This window comes from Portunus trituberculatus, chromosome 10, assembly GCF_017591435.1.
Source record: "Portunus trituberculatus isolate SZX2019 chromosome 10, ASM1759143v1, whole genome shotgun sequence".
Classification (NCBI taxonomy): Eukaryota; Metazoa; Arthropoda; class Malacostraca; order Decapoda; family Portunidae; genus Portunus; species Portunus trituberculatus.
The window spans coordinates 11,340,378-11,352,834 of NC_059264.1; the positions used below are offsets into that span (position 1 = coordinate 11,340,378).

The 12,457-nt window shown below is 43.3% G+C and overlaps 2 protein-coding genes across 2 annotated transcripts in view; both read left to right on the top strand.

The window, feature by feature from the left end:
• The first annotated feature begins 672 nt into the window (after positions 1–672).
• On the top strand, positions 673–3,397 carry LOC123501809 (pro-resilin-like). Its single transcript, XM_045250824.1, has 3 exons — positions 673–699; positions 2,442–2,906; positions 3,007–3,397. Exons 1-3 carry the CDS (start codon positions 688–690, stop codon positions 3,310–3,312), a joined length of 783 nt encoding a protein of 260 aa, XP_045106759.1. The 5' UTR covers positions 673–687; the 3' UTR covers positions 3,313–3,397.
• A 2,813-nt stretch (positions 3,398–6,210) lies between these two features.
• The window catches only part of LOC123502042 (extensin-like), a 21,053-nt gene continuing 14,806 nt past the window's right edge, over positions 6,211–12,457 (top strand). The window contains exons 1-3 of the mRNA XM_045251194.1: positions 6,211–6,342; positions 7,133–7,468; positions 7,568–7,868. Of these exons, the coding sequence (XP_045107129.1) occupies positions 6,331–6,342; positions 7,133–7,468; positions 7,568–7,868 (649 nt within the window). The 5' untranslated portion in view covers positions 6,211–6,330. The remainder of the gene's footprint in view (positions 6,343–7,132; positions 7,469–7,567; positions 7,869–12,457) is intronic.

Below are 12,457 nucleotides of genomic sequence, written 5' to 3' on the forward strand. Positions count from 1 at the left end.
ATATATATATATATATATATATATATATATATATATATATATATATATATATATATATATATATATATATATATATATATATATATATATATATATATATATATATATATATATATATATATATATATATATATATATATATATATATATATATATATATATATATATATATATATATATATATATATATATATATATATATATATATATATATATATATATATACATATATATATATATATATATATATATATATATATATATATATATATATATATATATATATATATATATATATATATATATATAAATCTCAAAGAAATACTCATACACACACACACACACACACACACACACACACACACACACACACACACACACACACACACACACACAAGCCCTTCATGCAGTGACAATGACCTCCACCGTCACTACCATCACCACCATCACCACCACCACCACCACCATCCCTGCTACATATTCTGAAAAGTCACGCCATAATTTTCAAGTTGAGGCAAATTCACTTCTTCATAACATAATGCAAGCAGAGGCCGAGCTTTCTCCTGACGGCGCGAGGGGAGACTTCACCAATTCACCTTCAATTTACTTGTCGAGGACACCACCGGGGATATAAAGACTACGGAGCCCCCAGCAAGCAACCCGTGACTCCCAGACGCCCTTAGCACCATGCAACCACAGGTGATATTGTAGTGCTTAAGAGGAAGTGTTGGGGGCTGGCTGTGACTCAGATACTTGTGTTTTGTCGGTGTTGGTTCAGCTGGTCGTGTACTTTGAGTGGTTAGGTGTGAGGAGTGGTCGGAAAGAGAGGATAAGGGTGAAAATCAGGTATGAAAAGGGAATAAGAGAGAGAGGAGAGAGAGAGAGAGAGAGAGAGAGAGAGAGAGAGGAGAGAGAGAGAGAGAGAGAGAGAGAGAGAGAGAGAGAGAGAGAGAGAGAGAGAGAGAGAGAGAGAGAGAGAGAGAGAGAGAGAGAGAGAGAGAGAGAGAGAGAGAGAGAGAGAGAGAGAGAGAGAGAGAGAGAGAGAGAGAGAAGAGGGGATGAGGGGAAATGCAAGACGATGCAAACCAGTGGATAAACAGATAGACAAACTGAATGACAAATATGCAGATAAGACTCTAAAATTCACAGAGAGACGGATGGAAGGAACCACGGATAAAAGATAATAAAGACAACCACAGGCAGTCAGACACATCTACACTGACTGACTTCTGACGCCATCAGAAGACTAACGGCGCCAGATAAACTCCCATCAAGATACTGCCGTGAACAATTACTGAACACAGCGAGAGGACCACCTTATTAGCAGCCACTCAACCCTCAGAACCCAGGACAGCTTCATACACTTGCGATCAAAGAGCAGTGAGTGTATCTAGAAATCGTGTCCTCATATAAGCCTTTCCTGCTCTGGTCACATACAACAGTAGAGAGCAGAAGGAAATACAACAATGATAACAAAACAACCTCCAGCAAGCGACTTCTGTACCATATGAGTCACGTCTGCCGCCCGTCTGAAGCGCTCCACGGACGTTCATAGTAGTATACAATTTCATACTTTTGGAGAGTTTGGTTGTGCATGTTCGGGTAAATGTACCAGACTTTCTTTGATTTCCGAACTACGATTTTGCTGTATGAAAATAAATGTATGAAGTGAGTTTAAGGCAGACAGGTAGAGATAAACGAAAGGACGTCAAGATAAATAGACAGGCAGATACAGACAGACAGATAGACAGATTGACAGATACAGGCACACAGACTCTTCGAAGTTCAATGAAGAAAATAATTGTTTTAGTTACCTATTCGCCTTAACGTGCAGATTATTAAGTGCACGTCCGTTGCTTTCTTAAGCATTACCTTTATCAGTCTGCCAATGATTTTAAATAACGGCAAATGGATGTTGTCATATCTAATGACTTGTGCACTTCCCTTTACGCTTCTCCTCCTCCTCCTCCTCCTTGTCTTCCATCCTCATACATCACACTGGCCCGGCAGCGGCCAGTGTGTAGCGGTGGCACGCGTGCTGAACACACCGCGGGATAGTTGTCTCAGTATAAGGTTGAGCTGTTGATGGGTGGTGGTGGTGGTGGTGGTGGTGACAAAGAAAAGATCATCCCTTCCATGCGGTACTATTGTCATTACTACTATTGTTTCCACTGCTACTGGACAACTCTTGCTGGTTCTATAAATAATGTGTAATATGAACAGGAACAGTCCTCAAATTAGTAACAGTTCAATTACGTATTATATATATATATATATATATATATATATATATATATATATATATATATATATATATATATATATATATATATATATATATATATATATATATATATATAGCTATAGCCTTACCCTCTGCCCCTCACCTTCCCACTTACATTCACCCTCTCCCTCACCATCTCAAAATCCCCCACCGGCAGACTCTCCTGGTACTCCTCCTGACGACGGCCGCCCTCGCCCGCCCTGACTACGCCTACGACGCCCCGTCTTCACCTCCGGATCTGTACGGCGTCCCTGCCTATCCCACCACGCCCTCACCTCTGTACGGCGCACCTGTGCATTCCACTACACCGTCACATCTGTACGACACTCCTGCACACACCGCCACTCAGCGTCCTCTCCACCGGGCTTCATCCCGGACCTCTTCCTCATTCAACGCTGCCGCCCTCACCTCATCCTCACCTGGCGCCGCCTCCTTCCCCTCCGCCTCTTCCAACACTGCTCCCTCACGCAGATTCAGGCCATCCCGCCCCTCCTCCTCCAGCAGCTCTCCCTCCCGGGCCTCCAGGCCGTCCCGTCCCTCCTCCTCCTCCTCCTCCCAGGACACCGGCTACTCCTACAATGCCCCCTCAGATGCCGGCTACTCCTACACGGAGCCCCGCCAGGTAAGGGCGCCCTGCGCTGCTGCTCGTCTGTCACACCCCGCGCTGCTGTTGTTCCCGCCACACTAATCCATCCCCTTCCCCCCCTACCTCTCCCTCACAGGGCCCCGCACAGTACGACACCCAGTATGTCGTCAGTGACGCCGAGTTCGGCACCAACTTCGGGCAGCAGGAGAGCCGCGACGGGGACGATGTGAGCGGCACCTACTACGTGCAGCTTCCCGACGGCCGCCTGCAGGTGGTCACCTACACCGTCAGCGCCGAGACCGGCTACGTGGCCGAGGTCACCTATGAGGGGCAGACAACCACGGCGGCCCCGACCTACGCCGCCCCCCCTTCCACCTACGGCCAGCCCTCCTCAGACTACGGCGTCCCGTCCTCAGACTACGGCGTGCCCTCCTCGGGCTGAGACTCAACTATTTATTCAGGCATGAACGGCGCCACTATTTATGTGTACAGTGTATTAGTTCCTCAGTCCATCGAAGATAATAAAGTCAAAGTTACGTAACATGAGTTTCTCTGAGATCAATTCACTATTTGGCGTCATGACTTGTTACCCACCCACCACCCACCCTCACTCACCACCTCACCCTTGTTCTCCGTAAGCAACCTCATCTCTCTCTCTCTCTCTCTCTCTCTCTCTCTCTCTCTCTCTCTCTCTCTCTCTCTCTTTGTAGCACTGGTCTGGCATGAATAACTACGTTCATCTTCACCACCACAAAAGACTAACCTGCAGTAGAAATTCCTTCTTGAGGTGTACTGACGAGCGAACACTACAAAACACAAACACGACACACAAACAGCAAAAAGTTAATTAGTTGACATGAGTTTGCCATGAGAAAAAATTTTCATGTACCTCACGGGTACTTCACCAGCAGCGCGCCACATTGTCACCGCGTGATCACTGATTACTCGCGCATACTCAGTGCCTGTCCCGACTCCCGATGTCTCGACTCTGGGTCAGGTGGCTCGTGCACTGCGAATATTTCAGTGGATATACATGAAAGAACCAGATAATTATAGGTGATAACGCGGAGAAATAATAGAGAATTAAAGATAAAAGCATGGGAAAGAACAAGAGATAAACTAATATAGAAAAAAGCTAAAAATATGATCTCCCTTCTTCTCCACCTCCTCCTCTTCATTTTCCATAACCAAAGCAAATACTATAGAGAAGTGAAGATCGAAGCAAGAGAGAGCATGACATTTTTTTTCCTTTTCTCTAATAACATAAGATCATACGAAAATAAGGGAAGCTGCAAGAAACCGCCAGTCCCTGTATAACCTAACTTAACATAACCTAACTGGCAGTCTCTGTATAATACCTGTCCATTTCCACGCATCATCTGTAGGAATATTAGTTAGATAGCAAGGTAGGGAAACACTTAACACTATACTAATACACATATTATACATTCTCATACATCTGGCAGCCACACCTACCCACAATCCTCAGAAGGTTTTGCACCCAGACCGAGGAGAGGACACACACATCGAGTTAGCCAGGATTGTTTTGTCACCTGTAGCCGGTTAAAGAACAATACACGTGACTGTCTCCTGGACTTTATTTCAAGCCCTGTGATACTGACAGCTCCACTAACATACGCGGATTTTATTTAGGGCTCTGTGATATCCCATCTGCATGGCCCAGAACATGGCGCAGTGAACAGCCCACAACATCATCCTCATCCGTAAATTCATCCAATCTAAATCAATATGCTTAACATCATCTACACACCCCCAAAAACACCCTGCAATATAATCCTACCGTTCATCCTTAGACCTCCACCCTCGAGCCACTCCACTCCTCTCTCGTGTGGCTAACAGTAACATCTCCCTCTTTCCTTTCACCCATGACAGTCGATGCCCGTTAAGTACACAATGCTCCCTGGATATTATTGGTTAGGTGAAACAGGAGCTATGAATTCGTGTTTGGTATCTATGCACTGTGTTATGTAAAGGCACTGTGATTAAGTTCCTATGTCTGGTAGAATGTTTTTGATATGAGGTGATAGGAAGTGAGAAGAGGTTAAGAATAGGTAAGAGGAGTTAACAAGAGTTGATATAAGTTGATACATGGAGTTAAAAAGTGAGAGGTAGTGATCTGAGTTAACATAAGGGAGATAAGGTGATAGAAAGTGATATGACAGGAAGTCCTATGCTATGAGGATAAGACGAGGTAACAAGAAGTGATTTGAAGTGACATGTAGCGATTCAAGGTGATGAAAGGTAACAAATAAATATACAATGACATGATGTATTGTTTTCTCTCCCCCAGAATGTGACAGAACCTTACTTTCCTAACACGAACATAGTGACAGTCCCCAAAGATCACTCAGGGGAAAGACTTAAGTGTAAAGTGTGGCCTGACCTCCTACAGACAGACACTTCCGGATGGCGGCAAGAAAACGAAAGTATGTTTATGACGTGCATCTTTTTTCCTTTTCTTTTTTTTTATCATAGAAAATACAAAGTTGTGTGAATGAGAGCAGAAGGTGGCCGCGAGAAGGACGGAGGCGAGGTGTGAATGACGCCGCCACTAATACCACCGCCAAGATATTTATGGTTCTAAAGGTCTGCTGCTGTTTGTTAGCCTTCTTATCTTGCGCATTATGTAAAAAAAACAACATGAAAAGGAAGAAATATAGACATGCCTTAGATTGATAAACATCATTGTGATGCTGATGACGATATACTGTGTTTTCAAGACGGTTCCTCCTGTTAATAACCGAGGAATCTTCTTAATCTGTCACTATAGAACCACAAGCTACACATAAAAAAATAGCCACACTTAATTAATTCTTTTCTTTTTAATAGGTGGAGGTGTGAGGCAGAAAAGGTTAATGAAACAGGTGCTTGGTGTGCTGACCACTACACTGCGCTGTATGTGCGTGTGTGTGTGTGTGTGTGTGTGTGTGTGTGTGTGTGTGTGTTTGCTTCTTTTTTTTCATGGAACAGGGGAAAACTGGGTAAAGGGCAACAAAAACTATTAAACAAAAGGCCCACTTACATGAGAGTCCCCGAATAATCCCGAGTGAGTTGGTCAAAAGAATAAGATAAATGATTTAAAACCTTCCTCTTAAGTCAGTTCAGGTTATAGATAGATGGAAACACAGGAGCAGGTAGAGAGTTGCAGTGTGTGTTTGTGTGTGTGTGTGTGTGTGTGTGTGTGTGTGTGTGTAACCATTCTAGTGACCTGTTACACATAAAGCAATATAAAACACATGACTTTCACGGCTACAATGTCATTATCACCACCACCGCTTCGCCAGTCACCTAATGCACCTGAGGAATCTCAACACTTGCCTGAATATCACAGAGAGAACCCGAGGGCAACTTACTGCAGGGCCAATGAGCTTCCTGCAGCAGGAGTATAAGGGCACCCGCAGCTCCTGTCCCGCCACACTCCCCGCCACGCCACGCCGCCATGCACGCTCAGGTGATCCACAGAAGCCACTATTACCTGCACCGCCACCACCGTCATCACCTACATCGCCTCCGCCTGCACCGCCACAGGGAGACTTATAATGGAAATGAAACAGAAAGAAGTTGAGTCATTCTTACTCAGCTGGACTCAGTGTTGCTTTTCGTTGTCTTCTTTGGCCTGCTTTCGTTTGTGTTGTGATGCGATTTAAGTTTGTGATAGTGGTGGTACTGGTACTGGTGGTTGTTGTGGCATTGGTGGTACTTGTCGTTGTGGTGGTATTGGTGGTGGTAGCAGAGGAATTTGTAGTAACCATAACTACGTAGTACAAAACAATTCCGATAACAGTAATAATAACAATGGTAATAATAGTAATGGTAATGATAGCAATAATAGCTAGTAATGTTAAGGATGATAATGCCAATAATAATGATAATAATAATAGAATAATAATAACAAGGATAAAGATAATCATAATAGTAATAATAATAATAATAATAATAATAATAATAATAATAATAATAATAATAATAAAAATGATGATAATAATAAAATAATAATAAAAACAATAACAATAACAATAATAATGATAATAGTAAGGATTTTAAAAACAATAATAAAAATACTAAGCAATAATACAAGCTGTAGGAAGCGGGCAGGTGCAGGCTGCAGGAAAGGCAGCGTTGGTGGTGTTCTCTCTCTTCATGCATCCTTCCTACGCCCCGTGTTGCCTCACACTCCCACACCCTATAGCTGTCTGTCTCATTTAGCCTCAACTTAAGGAGTCCCTTGTGTCCTCCCTCAGGTCACTCTGCTGGTCACCATGGTGGCTGTCGCCCTGGCTCTCCCTGAACACTCCTACGACGTCCCCACCTCCCCGTCCCCCTTGTTTGGTGCCCGGGCACGCCCCGCCACTGCCTCCCGCTCCAGCAGCGCTCCCCTCAGCTTCTCTCCTTCCAACACTGTTCTCTCAGGCGGATTCATACCCTCATCATCCCTCTCCTCCTCCTCCTCCTCCTCCTCCAGTGCCTCTCCCTCCCGCGCCGCCAGGCCGTCCCGTCCCTCCTCCTCCTCCCAGGACGCCGGCTACTCCTACAACGCCCCCCCAGATGCCGGCTACTCCTACACGGAGCCCCGCCAGGTAAGGGCGCCCTGCGCTGCTGCTCGTCTGCCACACCCCGCGCTGCTGTTGTTCCCGCCACACTAATCCACTCCCCTCCACCCAACTCCTCCCTCACAGGGCCCCGCACAGTACGACACCCAGTACGTCGTCAGTGACGCCGAGTTCGGCACTAACTTCGGGCAGCAGGAGAGCCGCGACGGGGACGATGTGAGCGGCACCTACTACGTGCAGCTTCCCGACGGCCGCCTGCAGGTGGTCACCTACACCGTCAGCGCCGAGACCGGCTACGTGGCCGAGGTCACCTATGAGGGGCAGACAACCACGGCGGCCCCGACCTACGCCGCCCCCCCTTCCACCTACGGCCAGCCCTCCTCAGACTACGGCGTCCCGTCCTCAGACTACGGCGTGCCCTCCTCGGGCTGAGACTCAACTATCTATTCAGGCATGAACGCCGCCACTATTTATGTGTACAGTGTATTAGTTCCTCACTCTCCCTGAGAAGTCAATAAAACTTAAGATACGTGACGCTGAGTTACACTGACACCAGTTGCCTGCCTCGCGGAGGTCTTCATTTCGATCGCCGCCTCTGCCACGCCTTTCCCTGTGAGTCACCAGGCGATGTGTAACCAGTGTTGGTGTTTCCTCATTGCAGATACTGGGAATGGAGAGGGAAAGTGTTGCAGGAAAATGAAGACAATCAACAACTAGGTTAATTAGCAACTTAGATAAACAAATGAAAGAATAATAGGCATAGTAAATGTGTGTGTGTGTGTGTGTGTGTGTGTGTGTGTGTGTGTGTGTGTGTGTGTGTGTGTGTGTGTGTGTGTGTGTGTGCGCGCGTTTGTGTGTATATGCAATACTATGTGAATCTAGTCAACATCACCAGAAATGAAAGTTTATCTTTTGCCTTCCAGCGAGCCCTATCTTTCATTCTAATCACAATTCCATCCACTCTCCCATACCTACACGCGCCTGCTCCTTCATTCCACTTACCCTGCCACATCACACCTTTCAGCGCCACCCCTACAACCTCGAAGGGTAGGTGAATACATCGCCCTTCTGCTCACCAAACTGGACGCAGCTCTTTCTTGCCACTTCAACCGATGGCAATTTTTAGTCACCTTACTATACATCACCCTGGACAGCGCAAATCAAACGTCGACTTAACCAATTCAGAACAAAGACTCGTTTTCATGTTAATTTTGATTACTATTTAGTGTTTCCTACAGCTTCAGAAACTCTTGTGGGGGATTAAATTAGTAAAGACTATAACCATTAATGTTTCTGCCTCCATAGATCTTTCCTAATGTAAATAAAATCGTCTAATCATACCCGAAAATCATGGTGAAAGTTGCGTCTCAGTATTAAAGGGGTTAAGGAATAGCAATGAAAAAAAAAAACAACATCAGACACCTCGTACGTAAACTTGGCGAAAGGTACGACAGCCTGCAGGTCTCCACGTCATCGCAGCGTGACCTAGGAAGGGAGATGCAACAGTTTCCCCAGGCATCCCCGCGGCAAAGTGAAAAACACAACGCGGTGCGCGACGCAGTGTGTTGCTATTAATGTACTTGCGGCACTGACTTTATTTGTTTATCGATTTGATGTTGAAAAATACATAATGGATTGTAATTATACCTTGTCAACTAATCCAAAACAACACAGTATGATGGCCGTGATGCAACAAGATTAGACAGATCTCTTGTCAGAATAAGCCAAAGTAAAGTTCAGAACCAGCTGATAAAATGGTTTGAATCTTATCCAGATTAGCCGTGGTCCGAATAAACCTCTATTTACCTCCCAATCTTCCTTCTTGTCTCTTCTCTTATCATGCCTTCACCATCCCAATCAAGTCCTTCACAAGCAGGCTATTTATCTCCTACGTGTTCCCTCGCTTCACCCGCTAGGACAAACTGTCACCTGCATCTTCACCTCTCAACATGACTAAGCACATCATTTCAATTACAAACACTGAAAGCATGTCTCCTTTTACGAGTACAGCACCCATAAGCATTCTCTTGATCGTCCTCTTTTTTCTCCTGCCAGGTAGATCGATCTCCGGCATCCTCCTCTCTATACACTCCTCGTTTCTCCTCTTCACTTGCTTGTTTCCCTACACGTTTCATTGTCAGTGTTAAAGCTACACAGGTACGTCATTTAGTACGAGGAGGCAATGACCCTGACCGGCCAGTGAAGCGCCGCAGGGCTGTCATTGACTGTGCTTGTCTGCTTGTCATCGTCTCAATAAATATCAAGGGAGAGGAATGGTGTCATTTCCGAACATTTCTAAGATGAGTCTGCTATGTGGTTCAAAGGAACATTACTCAATGTGGAAGTTCACGACAACAAGGACGCAGCGCAGTGTCATCTGTTGCTGCTACTATTACCACTACTGATAAGAATGCAATATCTATCTAATATTACTACTAATGATAGTAAAAATATGATATCTTTTTATGTATCTATATGTATATGTATATATATATATATATATATATATATATATATATATATATATATATATATATATATATATATATATATATATATATATATATATATATATATATATATATATATATATATATATATATATATATATATATATATATATATATATATATATATATATATATATATATATAGTAGAGTGTAGCTCCGCCAAAGTGTAAAATACTGAGGTTGAAGAAAAGCCGCAGTAAAATCACCATTTTCTATTTAAACTCTTGTGAGGACAAATGTAACCCCATTAACACATAAAGAAGCTTGACCATTTGCCTCGCCGCTTTCCAGGATTCGAACCCGAACCCTCTCGGTTGTGTGTGTGTGTGTGTGTGTGTGTGTGTGTGTGTGTGTGTGTGTGTGTGTGTGTGTGTGTGTGTGTGTGTGTGTGTGTGTGTGTGTGTGTGTGTGTGTGTGTGTGTGCGCGCGTGTGTGTGTGTGTGTGTGTGTGTGTGTGTGTGTGTGTGTGTCTTGTTTTTAATCGATAGTAAAAGGGATGGACTCGGGGAAAAAAAATCTTAATTTTAGATAGAGAGAAAATAATTCCTCGTAGAGAGATGAGTTTCAAGTGAGAAAACCAATTGAAATCTAAGGATCACGTCACACTCCGTCCTTAAAACACCACACGGCATGAGAATGAAGAGAAGCACATATAAGGAAAGACTTCCACAACACACGTTAATAATATCAAGCACGAGTGAGAAGCGTCACCTTGAGTTACTTACGTGAAGTTCAGCAGCTTTCAGGCTTTCACACACACACACACACACACACACACACACACACACACACACACACACACACACACACACACACACACACACACACACACACAATCTCAGCACAGTAATGACGTAGTACAAGAAGGGACGCCAGCAACCACACGTCCCACTGGCGGGGTGTGAAGACCAGCCTCAGGCAAAGCAATTCGTCCTATACCGCAACACGAGCCGCGCTGAACCTTGGAAAGCGATTTTAAAATGTCTGTGTCTCATCTTGATTGTACTTCTCCTCGCAGACTCTGGTGGATGTTACGGGGATCTCCAAGGCTTTGTTTATTCTTCTCTTTTCCTATTGGTCGATTAGTTGATTTTAGTATCGCTTCTTGTTCTCTTTTCATGATTCTAGTGATGTTTTAGCCGGATCTGCAGGAAGTTATTAGTTTTCAAGTGCTTTCATGATTTCTGAGGTAGTTTGACAGGTATCAGCAATGGACACTATAATTTTTAAAGTTGCATTTTATATATAATTATAATGATAGGTTTATGTGGAATACTATAACATTTTTTTTTTTTACGTATGTGCATTTCCAGTTACGTTCCCTTGATTTAAGAGATAGTTTCCTAGGGACTAGTGGAATGTACTAATTTCTAAGGGTACTTCCACTATTCCGGCAGCTTATCTAACTGATATAATGCTTGGTTGACAGGTGGATTTACTGACTGTTTGACTGACTGACTCATTACTTGGTTGGTTCCTTCATTCAGTAAATTTGAACAAGTCTCCACATCCTTTAACCCCTTCAGTACTATAACGCGTTTCTATTTTCATTCTGCTTACTATTAGGTGATTTTATACAACTTCACAATGTCATGTAGGGGATTAGAATAGTGAAGACTCTGAACATTAATCCTCTGACATCCATAGACTCCTCATAATGTCGATAAAATGGTCTAATCATCCACAAATCTCAATGTGAAAATGTCCCTGTATTGAAGGGGTTAACAACTAAGTATGGCATGATATCACTAATGAAGAAACAAATGTCAACACTTCCAACGGTGTGGCATCACTGTTGAATGTATTGACATCAAACTATGACACTTTAACACAATGATATTTAACTTTCGTACATATTATCATATTATCGTGCTATGCTTTACACTCACATGTGACATTTCATAATTATTCCCAGTGAGGTCTATTCAAGGGATGCTGTGAACTTATCATTAAAACCAGCTGTAACCACACTGAACGTTTCTCTTTTTGTCTCACAGCGAACTTATCATTAAAGCCATTTAGCTGTCACTTCATTGAACGTTTCTCTTTGTGCCTCACAGCACAAGGAGGCAGTTACGGGCTGCCCTCTAAACACAACTCTTTTCCTTCACACAAAACTACATGCATCTACACACACATACTTTCTTCCCTCAAGATTTAGAATTGAAAAAAAAAAAAAGACTCCTATACCAGCCAAGGTGTTCCCGTTTTATTTCCACTTTTTTAGGGACTGGCACCTCAGTGGGCACATTTTTTTTTTTACCCTTAACCGATTGTCCGTCTTACGTAAAAAAAAAAAAAAATATCCTTAACATCTTACTCTCCTTCCATAATGTCGTTCTAAATTTTACATTAGCTTAACTTTGCTGTTATGTATACAATCTAACACAACAATATTCTGCTTTCATATATAACTGTCATATTAACGTTTTATTCTTTCCTCTCACACATCTTAACATCTTATTTTCTACATTGTCGTACTAAGTTTTACCTTTAAACTCTATT